This window comes from Mauremys reevesii, linkage group 8, assembly GCF_016161935.1.
Source record: "Mauremys reevesii isolate NIE-2019 linkage group 8, ASM1616193v1, whole genome shotgun sequence".
Lineage (NCBI taxonomy): Eukaryota > Metazoa > Chordata > Testudines > Geoemydidae > Mauremys > Mauremys reevesii.
Genome location: NC_052630.1, coordinates 335,541 through 348,204, shown reverse-complemented (window position 1 = coordinate 348,204; position 12,664 = coordinate 335,541). Strand labels below are relative to the sequence as shown.

The following is a 12,664-nucleotide window of genomic DNA, read 5'->3' as shown; positions in this document are numbered from 1 at the left end:
GATATCCTCCCAGCGGATTTCCTCCTGGGTCACTGCGTGTATCCGGACCTGCTACGAGTTGGCTCGCGTACCACCAGGCCGCGTCACTGCACACTCGACGAGGGCGCACGCCTCATCTGTTGCCTTCCTGGCCAATGTTCCGATCCAGGACATCTGTCGAGCGGCCACCTGGTCTTCGGTCCACACCTTCGCCTCCCACTACGCGTTGGTGCAGCAGTCTCGAGACGACGCAGCCTTCGGCTCCGCGGTATTGTACTCCGCCACGTCTCACTCCGACCCCACCGCCTAGGTAAGGCTTGGGAATCACCTAACTGGAATGCATAGGTAGGAGCAATCACTCGAAGAAGAAAAGACGGTTACTCACCTGTAGTAACTGTTGTTCTTCGAGATGTGTTGCTCCTATCCATTCCAGACCCGCCCTCCTTCCCCACTGTCGGAGTAGCCGGCAAGAAGGAACTGAGGAGCGGACGGGCCAGCTGGGGTATATAACTCGCGCCATAGCGGCGCCACTCCAGGGGGCGCCAGCCGGCCCGCCGGTGTTGCTAGGGTAAAAAAGTTCCGAGATGCCGTGCACGCACGGCGCGCACACCTAACTGGAATGGATAGGAGCAACACATCTCGAAGAACAACAGTTACTACAGGTGAGTAACCGTCTTACATCAGTTCAGCTCTAAAATAGACATCTGAATAAAAATGGCCTGAATTTAAAAGGTGCTGAGCAACTGCAGTTCCTGTTCACTTCAGTGGGATTTATGCATGCATAGCACCCTTGAAAAGCATGTCATTTTTTATTTAGGCTCCTAAATCAATATTTAGTGTCTAACCTCAGCATCCAGGTTTGAAAATTTTGGCCTGTGTCTTTATAAGTGGAAAATAATTAATTTAGATCTTTCAGATTGCTTCTGCTCCAATATAAAAGTTCAGCCTTTAAAATAAAACAATAAAAAAAGATATTACTACCACCTCCTCCTCCTCCTAAACTGAATAGTTAAATCCACGTTCCCTATTATAGATTTACCTTAAAAACTGTTTTTTCGTTCGTCACATTGGATGTAAAAATATGGTTTCTGTCTTCCGACGCTCTCACAATCACAATATTAGATGACTCTAGCAGACAATCCCCCAGGCAAATGTTCTAATGCCTGGAGCACCAACAGATGAGGCTGGAAACCTGTAAATTTTCTTCTTTGCAGGAGAACTAAAATTTGGTTTTAGCAGGTTCTGAATACCATGAATTCCAGTTCCATGGCCTTCTATTCTCATATTATGTAAATTCTTTCTTGTAATATTTTCCAAAGTCTTGTTTTATAGGCAGCATTATATCTGCTTTAAATTGCTGCAGCTCACTGAGCCTTTGTAGTTAGATGTTCTTGTCTAATTATAATTAGAAAAGTTTCTTGGAGAAGCTCATGTTCCCATTCCAGTTTTAAAACCCACTGAGAAAAGATGTCTGTTAGCTTCCTGTCTAGAATCCTTAGCTAGCATTAATGCCCCATTAATGAAGGACTAATGGTCTCAAGTTGCAGTGGGGGTGGGGGGTTTAGGTTGGATATTAGGAAAAACTTTTTCACTAGGAGGGTGGTGAAGCACTAGAATGGGTTACCTAGAGAGGTGGTGGAATCTCCTTCCTCAGAGGTTTTTAAGGTCAGGCTTGACAAAGCCCTGGCTGGGATGACTTAGCTGGGAATTGGTCCTGCTTTGAGCAGAGGGTTGGACTAGATGACATCCTGAGGTCCCTTCCAACCCTGATGTTCTATGATTCTGATACTAGGTGCTATACAGAGTAAGGCCAGCTCTACACGACAGACGTATATCGGTATAACTACGTCGCTCGGCGGTGTGAAAAATCCACACCCCTGGGCAAGGTAGCTATCCCAAGCCCCCTCGCCCCGTGTTGTCAGCGCTGTGTCAATGGGAGAGTGTCTGCTGACATAGCTACTGCCTCTCAGGAAAGTGGATTAATTACGCTGACGGAAGAAGCTCTCCTATTGGTCTAGTAGCATCTTTGCTAAAGTGCTACAGCAACGCAGCTGCACAGTACATGAAGACAAGCCCTAAAAAAATCCTTTCTCAGAGTTTACAGTTTAAATATACAGGACACACAGAGTAGTGTGAAGAAAAGCAAGCAGAGTAACAGCATGATGGTCTGCAAACATCAAATTGATTCCATTAATTTGTTTTCTTTTTTTAATTTTTGGATAGGGTTTTTTGGGAGGAGATTTCCTAAACCAAGATAAAGGAAAAAGAAGGGGACACTACAGAGAGGAGGATGAGGGGACAAAGGAGGGGAGAAGGGAGGAAAAGGGGAATGGAAATGCAAGTACCAGTAAAGCAGGGGAGAGAGGATTTTTGCTATGAGCCCTGCCAAAGCAAGTCTCCTCGCTACAACGGAGAACAAATGACCTGTAGTTACACAAAGCTGCAGAGCACAAATTCAGACTTCTCTTCAGAGTTAATGATCTCCCTTATAAACAGGGACAGACTAAACATCTAACATGCTGGTTTTTGTACTAAACTTTTAACTAGCTTTCAATACATTTGCAATTTTTTCATGTCTATCCCAGTATGAAAAATAAACCTTTTCAGTTCTGTTACAAGCTGAGCATTTTTGCTGGGGTGATAGCAGAAAGCAAAAGTAGCACACATAGTGGGAAGCATTCCCACCCTTCCAAAAGGAGGATATTTTTGTAGGAATTAAATCTTGCTCTTTTTACTCCCCTCTTTTTTCATAGGGTTAATAACTGCAGAAGACAGGCGAGTTGGTACAACCAATCTCCATTTGGATGTGTCTGATGCTGTTAATGTCATGGTGTATGTTGGTATCCCCATTGGGGAAGGATCCCATGATGATGGTAATGTTTAAATAACTGTCTTTGGACATTTTGGGGTGTGGAAGGCGGTCTTCCATGGGTTGTTCAAAAGACCTTGACATCTTTGCCAGCTATAATAAACTGTCTTGACTATTTGGGCTATGTCTCAGTAGCTGTTCAGAAGCGTAGACAGTGGTCACTAGTCATTAATGCTTTTTCCAGGACATTACTATGAAAATAATGGTGGTGTTCTAACTGGATAGATCTAACACTTCCCTGGCAGGGAAAACAAAGGTTACTCTAGTCTCAAATTAGAGATTTCTTATGACAAAGGCCTGGTCTACACTACGTGTTTATATCTAATTTAGCAGCGTTAAATCGCATTAACCCTGCACCCGTCCACACAACGAAGCCCTTTATATCGGTATAAAGGGCTCTTAATACCGGTATCTGTAATCCTCCCCAACGAGGGGAGTAGTGCTGAAATCGATATTGCTATTGCGAATTAGGGTTAGTGTGGCCGCAATTAGACGGTATTGGCCTCCGGACGCTATCTCACAGTGCACCATTGTGACCGCTCTGGATAGCAATCTGAACTCGGATGCACTGGCCAGGTAGACAGGAAAAGCCCCGCAAACTTTTGAATTTCATTTCCTGTTTGCCCAGCGTGTAGCGCCGATCAGCACGGGTGACCATGCAGTCCCGGAATCAAAAAAGAGCTCCAGCATGGACCGTACGGGAGATACTGAATCTGATCTCTGTATGGGGAGATGAATCTGTTCTATCAGAACTCCGTTCCAGAAGACGAAATGCCAAAGCATTTGAAAAAATCTCCAAGGCTATGAAAGACAGAGGGCACAGCAGGGACTCAACACAGTGCTGTGTGACAAGCGTAACAGAAAGCCAAAGACTCAAATGGACGCTCATGGAGGGAGGGACGGGGGACTGAGGACTTGAGCTATCCCACAGTCCCCGCAGTCTCCAAAAACCATTTGCATTCTTGGCTGAGCTCCCAATGCCTGAAGGGTCAAAAACATTGTCCCGGGTGGTTCAGGGTATATGTTGTCAAAATCTCCCTCTCTTCTCTTCACCCCTCCCCCCCCCAGTGAAAGAAAAGGGGAAAAAATTAGTTTTTCGCCTTTTTTCAATGTCACCGTATGTCTACTGGATGCTGCTGCTAGATGCGGTGCTGCAGCGATGAACAGCAGCATCCCCTCCCTTTCCTTTCCTGATGGCAAGACAGTGCAATAGGCTTGAAAACCGTCCTCATCATCCCGTGAGTGCTCCTGGCTGGCCTCTGTGAGGTCGCCCGGGGGCGCCTGGGCAAAAATGGGAATGACTTCCGGTCATTCCCTTCTCTAAGCTTTGTGTCCTGGAGATTCAGTCCTGCCTGGAATATCATAGCAGCTGGAGGCTGCCTCCCCCCCATTTTATCTTAATAAAGTCAGTGCTGCTTATTCATGCATTCTATATTACTTCATCACATAAATGGGGGGATAACTGCCACGGTAGCCCAGGAAGGGTGTGGGAGGAGGGAAGCAATGGGTGGGGTTGTTGCAGGGGCACCCCCTAGAATGGCATGCAGCTCATCATTTCAGCGGGATGTCTGGGACTCTGACCCAGAACGGATGTCCTCTCTGGTTCTTTAGTAGGCTTGCCTGATATTCTAGGCAGGACTGACTCTACCTTTAGACAAAACGTAAAGAAGGGAATGACCTGGGGAGTCATTCCCATTTTTGTCCATGCGCCCCCCGGCTGACCTCAGCGAGGCCAGCCAGGGGCACCCATGACAGTAGCAGATGGTACAATAGGACTGGTAACCGTCATCGCCAATTTCCAAAGCAGCAGACGGTACAATAAGACTAGTAACCGTCTCTGCTAACTTCCAAAGGCAAGTGAATGCTGCTGTGTAGCACTGCAGTACCGCGTCTGTTAGCAACATCCAGTAGACATACGGTGACAGTGAAAAAAGGTTAAACGGGCTACATGGTTGCTGTGCTATGGCGTCTGCCAGGGCAATCCAGGGAAAAGGGCGCGAAATGATTGTCTGCCGTTGCTTTCACGGAGGGAGGATTGACTGACGACATTTGCCCCATCATGCATTGTGATCTCAACCCAGAATTCCAATGAGCGGGGGAGACTGCGGGGAACTATGGGATAGCTACTCACAGTGCAATGCTCCAGAAATCGACGCTAGCCTCGGTACATGGACACCCTCCCCCCCCCGAATTAATGTGCTTAGTGTGGCCGCTTGCACTCGACTTTATACAATCTGTTTCCAAATACCGGTTTCTGTAAAATCGGAATAATCCCGTAGTGTAGACATACCCTAAGTTATAATGCTTCCTTCTAGTTCGCTATTGACTGGCACAATGTCAAAGTTTGTTATGCCGACTTTTGCATGTTAAATACAGGAGCTGTAAATTCATGTGACCTTGTTCAGCTTTTGTGTGGATCCTCCTTTCAGAAGTACTGAAAACAATTGATGAGGGAGATGCTGATGATGTGACAAAGCAGCGAATCCATGAAGGGAAAGAGAAGCCTGGAGCGCTGTGGCACATCTATGCTGCCAAGGATGCTGAGAAGATCCGGGAACTTCTCCGAAAGGTATGATGGTGATTGAAGGAGGTTATGGTCTAACAGGGTCCTAGAAAGGTTTATCAATGGGGATGTTAAAATTCAAGTTGAGTCTGCCTCAGCTGATGCTTATGAGCACAAATACAGATGCACCTACAAGAATCCCAAATGTTTCCCTCTTCTGTGAATATAGTTTAAGAAAATGACATGTACTGCTGGTCATATATTCAGTGACAAACTACTATCCTGCTGCCTGGATATGGTTTATACTAGTAAATCTGTATGGGCACCATGTCATAGTTTGAGAAAACTGGAAATGAGTTTGTGCCCAAGCATGAAGGAAGTGTAAACTTTCATTGTGGGCTAAGACATCAGGGGTGAATGTGGAAGGGATGCTTACTGGTACAGATGCCTTGACCTTAAAAGTGTTTATGATCTGAGCTGATAGTATCTCATATTGAAGTAGCTTAAGATCATGTTTGTCCTCAATATGTTGATGCAAAGTACTTTATGAGAAGTAGCACCACTGAACTGCAGTATCTTTGTATAAATGTTTTTGTATCTTTGTATTAGGTTGGAGACGAACAAGGCCAAGAAAACCCCCCGGATCATGATCCAATTCATGACCAAAGTTGGTACCTGGACCAGACCCTACGTAAGCGTCTTTATGAGGAGTATGGAGTACAAGGCTGGGCAATAGTGCAGTTCCTAGGAGATGCTGTGTTTATTCCTGCAGGTGCCCCCCACCAGGTAAATGTCATGCTGTAGAGGCCATAAATACGATGGCAAGTGAATTTGGGACACTATAAAACCTGTAGTTATTTGGATTTATAATTTGGCTCCTGAAAGAACTCTGAAGTAAGGCTGCTGTCTTGGGCTCTGCAGTTCTAATAATACAGTTCTACAGGAGTTATTTAATAGTGCTCAAGCATCACATTGAGCACGATTTTATATATATATCCATGAAGGGAAAGAGAGAGCGCTATTTATATATAGCTAAATAAACTTGTGGTATAGTGTGTGTGTAAAGTAATGGGATGAAATTAAGAAAGGGAACAGTTAGGATGAATGTGAGGAGAAAACTTTCTGATACAGAGATCTCCTTAGGCCACTGAAGAGACTCCCAAGGAAGTAGTGGAAGCCCCATCACGTTGGATATCTAAATATGTGGTAGCTAATATACTAAAGCAGGGTTTCCCAAACTGCGGTATACGAGCTTGATGGTCTGTCAGTTCACTTCACAGCATTTTTTTTTAAGAAGGTAGCATCTGAACCAATAAAATTCATTACAGAATGTACTGTGGAAAGATGGGTCATCTGGGATCCAATAGGGTTTTTGCATCTCTAACTTAAGGTACAATTCTGTGAATTGTATTACAGGGAAACTGGAGTGTTTCAATCTCTTTCTGGTAGGTGTGTGTGCAGGAACCTATTGTATGTGGAATTCATTTGCATTAATTCTGTTTTGGGTCATTCTGTCTTGTGGTGTATCTAACGTCTAATACTACTACCTTTTCAGGTTCATAATCTGTACAGTTGCATTAAAGTGGCAGAAGATTTTGTATCTCCAGAACATGTAAAGCACTGCTTCCGCCTGACCCAGGAATTCAGGCACCTATCTAACACTCACACAAACCATGAGGATAAACTGCAGGTAACTATCAGTCCATCCTGCGGGAACAATCTCTGGGTAGATTCTATATGTTGGAAGTTTTGAAGCACTTATGAACATGCATATGGCTAGTGATTCAGGAAAAATAAATACTTTACAACTTTGGAGCTTTTAATTTGATAGAAGCATTCCATATTTTTGGCAAAAATGTACATTCTGGGATTTAGCTACCCAAGGAAAGGACTAGCACTAACCCCAAGTGAGCTGTCCCTGGAAAGTAACACTTTCATCCTTACATGATGGATCATATTGCTTGGCTCATAAATTATTAAAGTCTGGTGAGGGGAAATGGCAGAAGGCAAAGCCACCTATTAAATCTCTTGAGTATTGTTGCAAGAAGGATTTTACCTTTTGTTTCATCACAAGCAAAGACTGTCCTATTTATAATTAGAAAATAAATCTCCCCCCCGCCCCGTTAAGAAACACTGATATAGTACATAGAGCTGTATAAACAAGTCATGCTTGTGTGAAATTTTAGTTTGTACTGACTTCACTAGTGCTTTTTCATATAGCCTGTTGTAAAACTAGGCAACTATCTGGATGAGTTGACGTACCCCCTGGAAGACCTCTCTGTACCCTCTGGGGGTACATGTATGCCTAGTTGAGAACTGCTGCACTAGATTACATTATTCTTCTGATATAATGATGCAGATGTGCAAGTGCATCGTTAGATGAGTAAGTTGACAGCGTTAGTGAAAATAGAAGAGCTAGTAGCTGCATTCTTTAAAACGTGTGTCTTTACTGGTCTGAATGGGCCTGATGTCATCTCTTAAAAGCCAAAAAGGAATTGGAGAGTTAATAGCTGTTGCTTTATGATTTTTCCTTTGTGGCAGTAATGGCTGATCTTCATGAATTTATATATAAGGCTTGAAAAATTAAGCACATAATCAAAACTAAACCGGTCAGCTAGAGCTGATACTGAGCACACGTGTGCATGCTTCATAATGCAGTTATGGAAACTTAATTAAGTGATTAGCCAGGGCACAGGGAGTAGGAAATGAACTATCTTGAAGCTTTAGAATTGATAGTGTGTCTATTCTTTGTTGCTCTTCTATTCTTATACTGGTACTTATTTACTTAGCATTTTTAAAACGTTTGTTTAAAAACTAGTTTAAACTGAGTTGCATAACCTACCTGTTTCAGTGGTGAAGTGAACTCCACGATTAGGAATAAAAATCAATGTATTACAAATGGAAAAAAGAGGAAATAGATACTAGTCAATATACAGTAGAAGTTAGGAAGGGTAGAAAATTGTTGAAGACATCAGGGAAAAATCCATTGCTGGCAAGGCTAAGAACAATAAGGAGTTTAAGTATATTAGGAACACAAGAAACCCTAGAAATGATATAGACCGAGTACTAGATGAAGGTGGTAAAATTGTTAATGACACAGACAAGGCAAACATGTTTAGTAATTTTTTTTTCCATTTTTGGAAAGAAGCAGGCTGATGTACTCTTGTCATATAAGGATGATATATTTTCCAAACCATTAGTAAATCAGGATAATGTTAAACATCTAGTAGGGGATAAATACTTTTTTTTAACTGGCAGGCCTGAATAACTTGCACACAAAAGTCATCCAAGAGTTGGCTGAGATGATCTGTGACTCACCAGTGTTAATTTTAATAAATCTTGGCATACTAGGGAAACTTCAGAAAGACTTGAAGAGTGAAAATGAGTGACGTTAATCCCTGATAAATGATGGAGAAGCTGATTTTGGAGTCAATTTGTAAAGAATTAAAGGATGAGAATATCATGCTAGTCAACATGATTTTATGGAAAATACGTTTGTCAAATCAACCCAGTTTCATTTTTTGATTATCACAAGTTTGGTGGGATGAAGCGGGTAACTGTAGATGTAAAATACTTATCTTTGTAAGACGTTTGACTTAATACTGCATGATGTCCTCATTGAAAAAATTCACATACACAATATCAATAAAGCACATGTTAAATGGATTAAGAACTTGGAACTGTCTGACAGATCTCAAAAAGTAGTGGTCAGTGGGAAGTCATCAAATGGGGATGTTCTATTGGGGTGCCATGAGATCAGTACTAGGCCCTAAGCTATTCAACACGTTTTCATCAATGATCTGAAAATTAAATACAAAATCCCTGCTGATGAAAAAAATTTGTGGAGGACACAAAGATTAGAGGGATAGTAAATAATGATGACCAAGGTAGTCATGCAGAATGATCTGGGTCACTTGGTAAAGAGGGCCCATTCAATTAGGATGCATTTTAATATACCCAAATACCAGTTATACATCTAAGAACAAGTGCAGGCAGTACCTACTGAATTGGTGGGGGGCAGACTGCATCCTAGAAAGCAGTGACTCTGAAAAGGAGCTAGGAGTCATAGTGGACAAGCAACTCAACTAGGACATCTAGGTACTACAGAAATACAAATAAATTATTGTATGAGCTCCTAGAGTGATGCTGTGGCAAAGAGGGCTAATGAAATCCTTGGATCTATAAGGAGTAGTTGAGTAGGACTAGGGAGGAGGTGACTTTTTTCCCTCTGGATATAGCATTGCTCAGATCCATACTGGAATACTGCGTTCTGTTCTTATGTCCACACTTTTAAAAGGATGTTGAAAAATTAGAGAGGGTGCACAACAGAACCACAAAAATGATTTTGCCTTACTGTGAGAGACTTAGTGAGCTCCATTTGTTTATCAGAAAGAAGATTGAGAGATGACTTGATGACAGAATATAGGGGAGGGAAATACTGAGTACTGAAAGACTCTTTAATCCAGTGGAGAAATGCATAACAAGGAACAATGGCTGGAAGCTGAACCCAGACAGAAAATTGTGCCTAATTTCTAATTTGAATTTAAAAGTGAGGGTGATTTAACCATTAGAACAAACTACTAAGGGCAGTGTTGGATTCTCCATCTGTTGATGTCTTTGAATCAAGACATGCATTAGTCAAAATCTTGCCCTCAGTATAGGGATAACTGGATAAAATGTATGTGTGTCTGATATACAAGTCAGACTAGATGATATAATAGTCCATTCTGGCCTTAGTCTGTGAATCTATGAATAATTTGCTCATAACCTACAACCCATTTGGGCAAGAGTTTAATATGAAAGACTTAATATTTTGCCTGATCGAGTAGTCTTGCAAGGAGAAGCTTAAAATCTAAAGATAATAGCCAATAAATTAATCCTGGGTTACCATAAAGTGGATAAATAACATAGCAGTGCAGTTGTTCAATATTCAACTTTTCATGGGGTCTAATTTTGACATTTATATAACAGTGCTGTTTGCAACTTCATGAAGCAGCAATAGTATTATTTAATAAGTTCAGCATTTTTGGTCTCTCTCGGTCTCTGACGTCTTCATGTGAGCATTTTACATCTATTATATATTCAACCCCCAAAGTCTAGTAAATAACTGTTTATAGAGCAGTAGGAGTCACTTGGGTTAGTGTGTGGATGCTAGATTGGATTGGTGGCCTGTAATATACAGGAGGTCAGACTGGATGATCTAGTGGTCCCTTCTGGCCTTAAACTCTGACTTCTTGTTAGGGTGGAGATGCTGCTCATTATGCCAGGTTTAAAAGTTTGTATTGATTTTTTTTTTCTGTTACTTACAGGTGAAGAACATTATCTACCATGCAGTAAAAGATGCTGTTGGCACACTGAAGGCTCATGAATCCAAATTGGCTAGGTCTTAAGAGTTGCTAATTCTAACCCCTCCTGTGAAGTAAGCCTTTTCTCACAGTACATACAGAGACTGCATATGACTGCCTCTGCAGGAGCAGAGGCCTCTCACTAAGAGCTGGTGTGGTCAGTATTACATACACCCTTCAGCCACTGTTTCTACACTGCCTCAATATTGAAAGTCTCATGGAAGATCGCACCGTTACATGCAGAATTCCTTATGAAAGGTGCCGTGTCCCTTTCCTGTGGCCTTTTGCAAATTGGAATTGCCTAGAAACCATGTGGTGTTCCTCCATATTATGATTAGAAGTGGTATAAGAGTGTGGACAGTTTTCCTCATGCCTAGTTAGTCTCCAAGAAGTTATAAGGAATGTGCTAGAGGTGGGGTATCCTACTGCAGACCTAGGTAGATAGCTGCTGAATGAGTGTGATCAACAGGAGTCCAACCACAGACATGCACACAATCCTCCCTAGTGTGATACAGGACAAGGAAAAGGGATAAAGCTGTTCTTCACACACCCCTTCTTGTAGCCATTTCTCTATACACTGTAGAATTACAGATATACAGGGAGAACCCACTGCTTTTCCCAGGAGGCTTCAGGAGTAGGAGAATTGTGTATTTAGTGAAAAACTAGGTTTGTAGTGAAACAGTTAATATTTCATGAAAGTAGATATTTTTAGTATTTTTGAAATATCACAACTGTTACTGGATTTACAAGGAAAGGCACATTACATTTAGTCTTCCTTTCAATAAAATCAAGAAATGATTTATAGAAATCAGTCTAAAATAGCACAAAATCAGCCAAAGGAGAGCGAATAGAAACTGACTCCTCACTCCCCACAGATTCCACAAAGTGAGAAGTAAAACAGGACATGTATTTTGTCCTGACATGGAGATGTTGTCCATCTCCCCCTGCACTGGTTGCTCCAGGCGATATTTCCCCAAGTACCAGTGGTAGCTCGGGATGTCTGTCATTTCCCAAAACTGAAGGAAAATTAATTTTCAATATTGGCTTTGGCTTTGTCCAGAAATATTTTCAGTAAATTCAGTTTGGTAGAACTGTATCCAGAATTAACTAAATGTCAGCATTGAAGCAATGATTTCATTGTCCGGGTCCATGGGGAAATGTATCTACCTTATGCCCAGCTGTACTGTAGTGCCACCTGCAGGCCTGTTAATATGTTCACTTTTTAAAATAAAAGTCATTTACTGTATCACTGGTCCCTATCCCTTCGTGACAGTCTCGGCTGCCTCAGCCTCCACAATGATCAAACCACACACAGCACGGCTCCAAGCAACATTTTATGCAAGGAGAAGGGACGTGCACAGGGGAGCGGTCGTCCATGGTGTCAGCTGGGCTTACTAGCAGAGCACCCCTGCACTGCTTCTGCCAGGCTCAGGGGATGGGTGCTCCAGCTGGCCCAGATCCCAGCTGAGGGCGTTCAGGGAGGCCAGTCACAGCCCAGATACAGCCTGGGCTCCAGCTCCCTACCCTACAGCTAGAGAGGTGTGGTAGGGCAGGACAAGCTGCCTCCCCATGGGCAGAGGGCAAGGTCCACCCTTGCAGTGGGCCTGAGTCGGTGCAAGGCCGCCACTGCACTTGGGGGGAGGGAGGGCTGCTGTTGCCTCACAAGTTCAGAGGGTGGAGCTGTTACTGGGTGGATGGCTCCAGAGAGGCACCGTGACCAGGTGGGCCAGGGGCAGCGCTTGTGACTACAAAGTTTGTCCTGCTGCTTTTGGCTCCACCATGTCACTGCCTCCCCTCCCCACTCAGGCCAGGTGGCTGCTTCCACCACCACCACCACCCTTTACTTCCCTCAGGCCAGGTAGCTGCTGCTCTCCCATCTCCCTCTCAGGCTGGGTGACTGCCCCATTTCCTTTTCTCCACTACCTCCCCCTCTGGCCCACATGTTCAACGTGTACAGCCCCCTGGCTC

At 43.2% G+C, this 12,664-nt stretch overlaps 1 protein-coding gene across 5 annotated transcripts in view; it reads left to right on the top strand.

Annotated features, from left to right (window-relative positions):
* KDM3B (lysine demethylase 3B) overlaps positions 1-11,942 on the top strand; it is a 111,389-nt gene extending 99,447 nt beyond the window's left edge. For 4 of the 5 annotated variants that reach the window (XM_039485822.1, XM_039485820.1, XM_039485818.1 and 1 more), the window contains 5 exons: positions 2,733-2,852; positions 5,278-5,417; positions 5,961-6,137; positions 6,907-7,041; positions 10,661-11,942. In XM_039485822.1, the coding sequence (XP_039341756.1) occupies positions 2,733-2,852; positions 5,278-5,417; positions 5,961-6,137; positions 6,907-7,041; positions 10,661-10,741 (653 nt within the window). In that variant the 3' untranslated portion in view covers positions 10,742-11,942. The remainder of the gene's footprint in view (positions 1-2,732; positions 2,853-5,277; positions 5,418-5,960; positions 6,138-6,906; positions 7,042-10,660) is intronic. The other variant, XM_039485819.1, reaches the window with a different exon arrangement.
* The last annotated feature ends 722 nt before the right edge of the window (positions 11,943-12,664 follow it).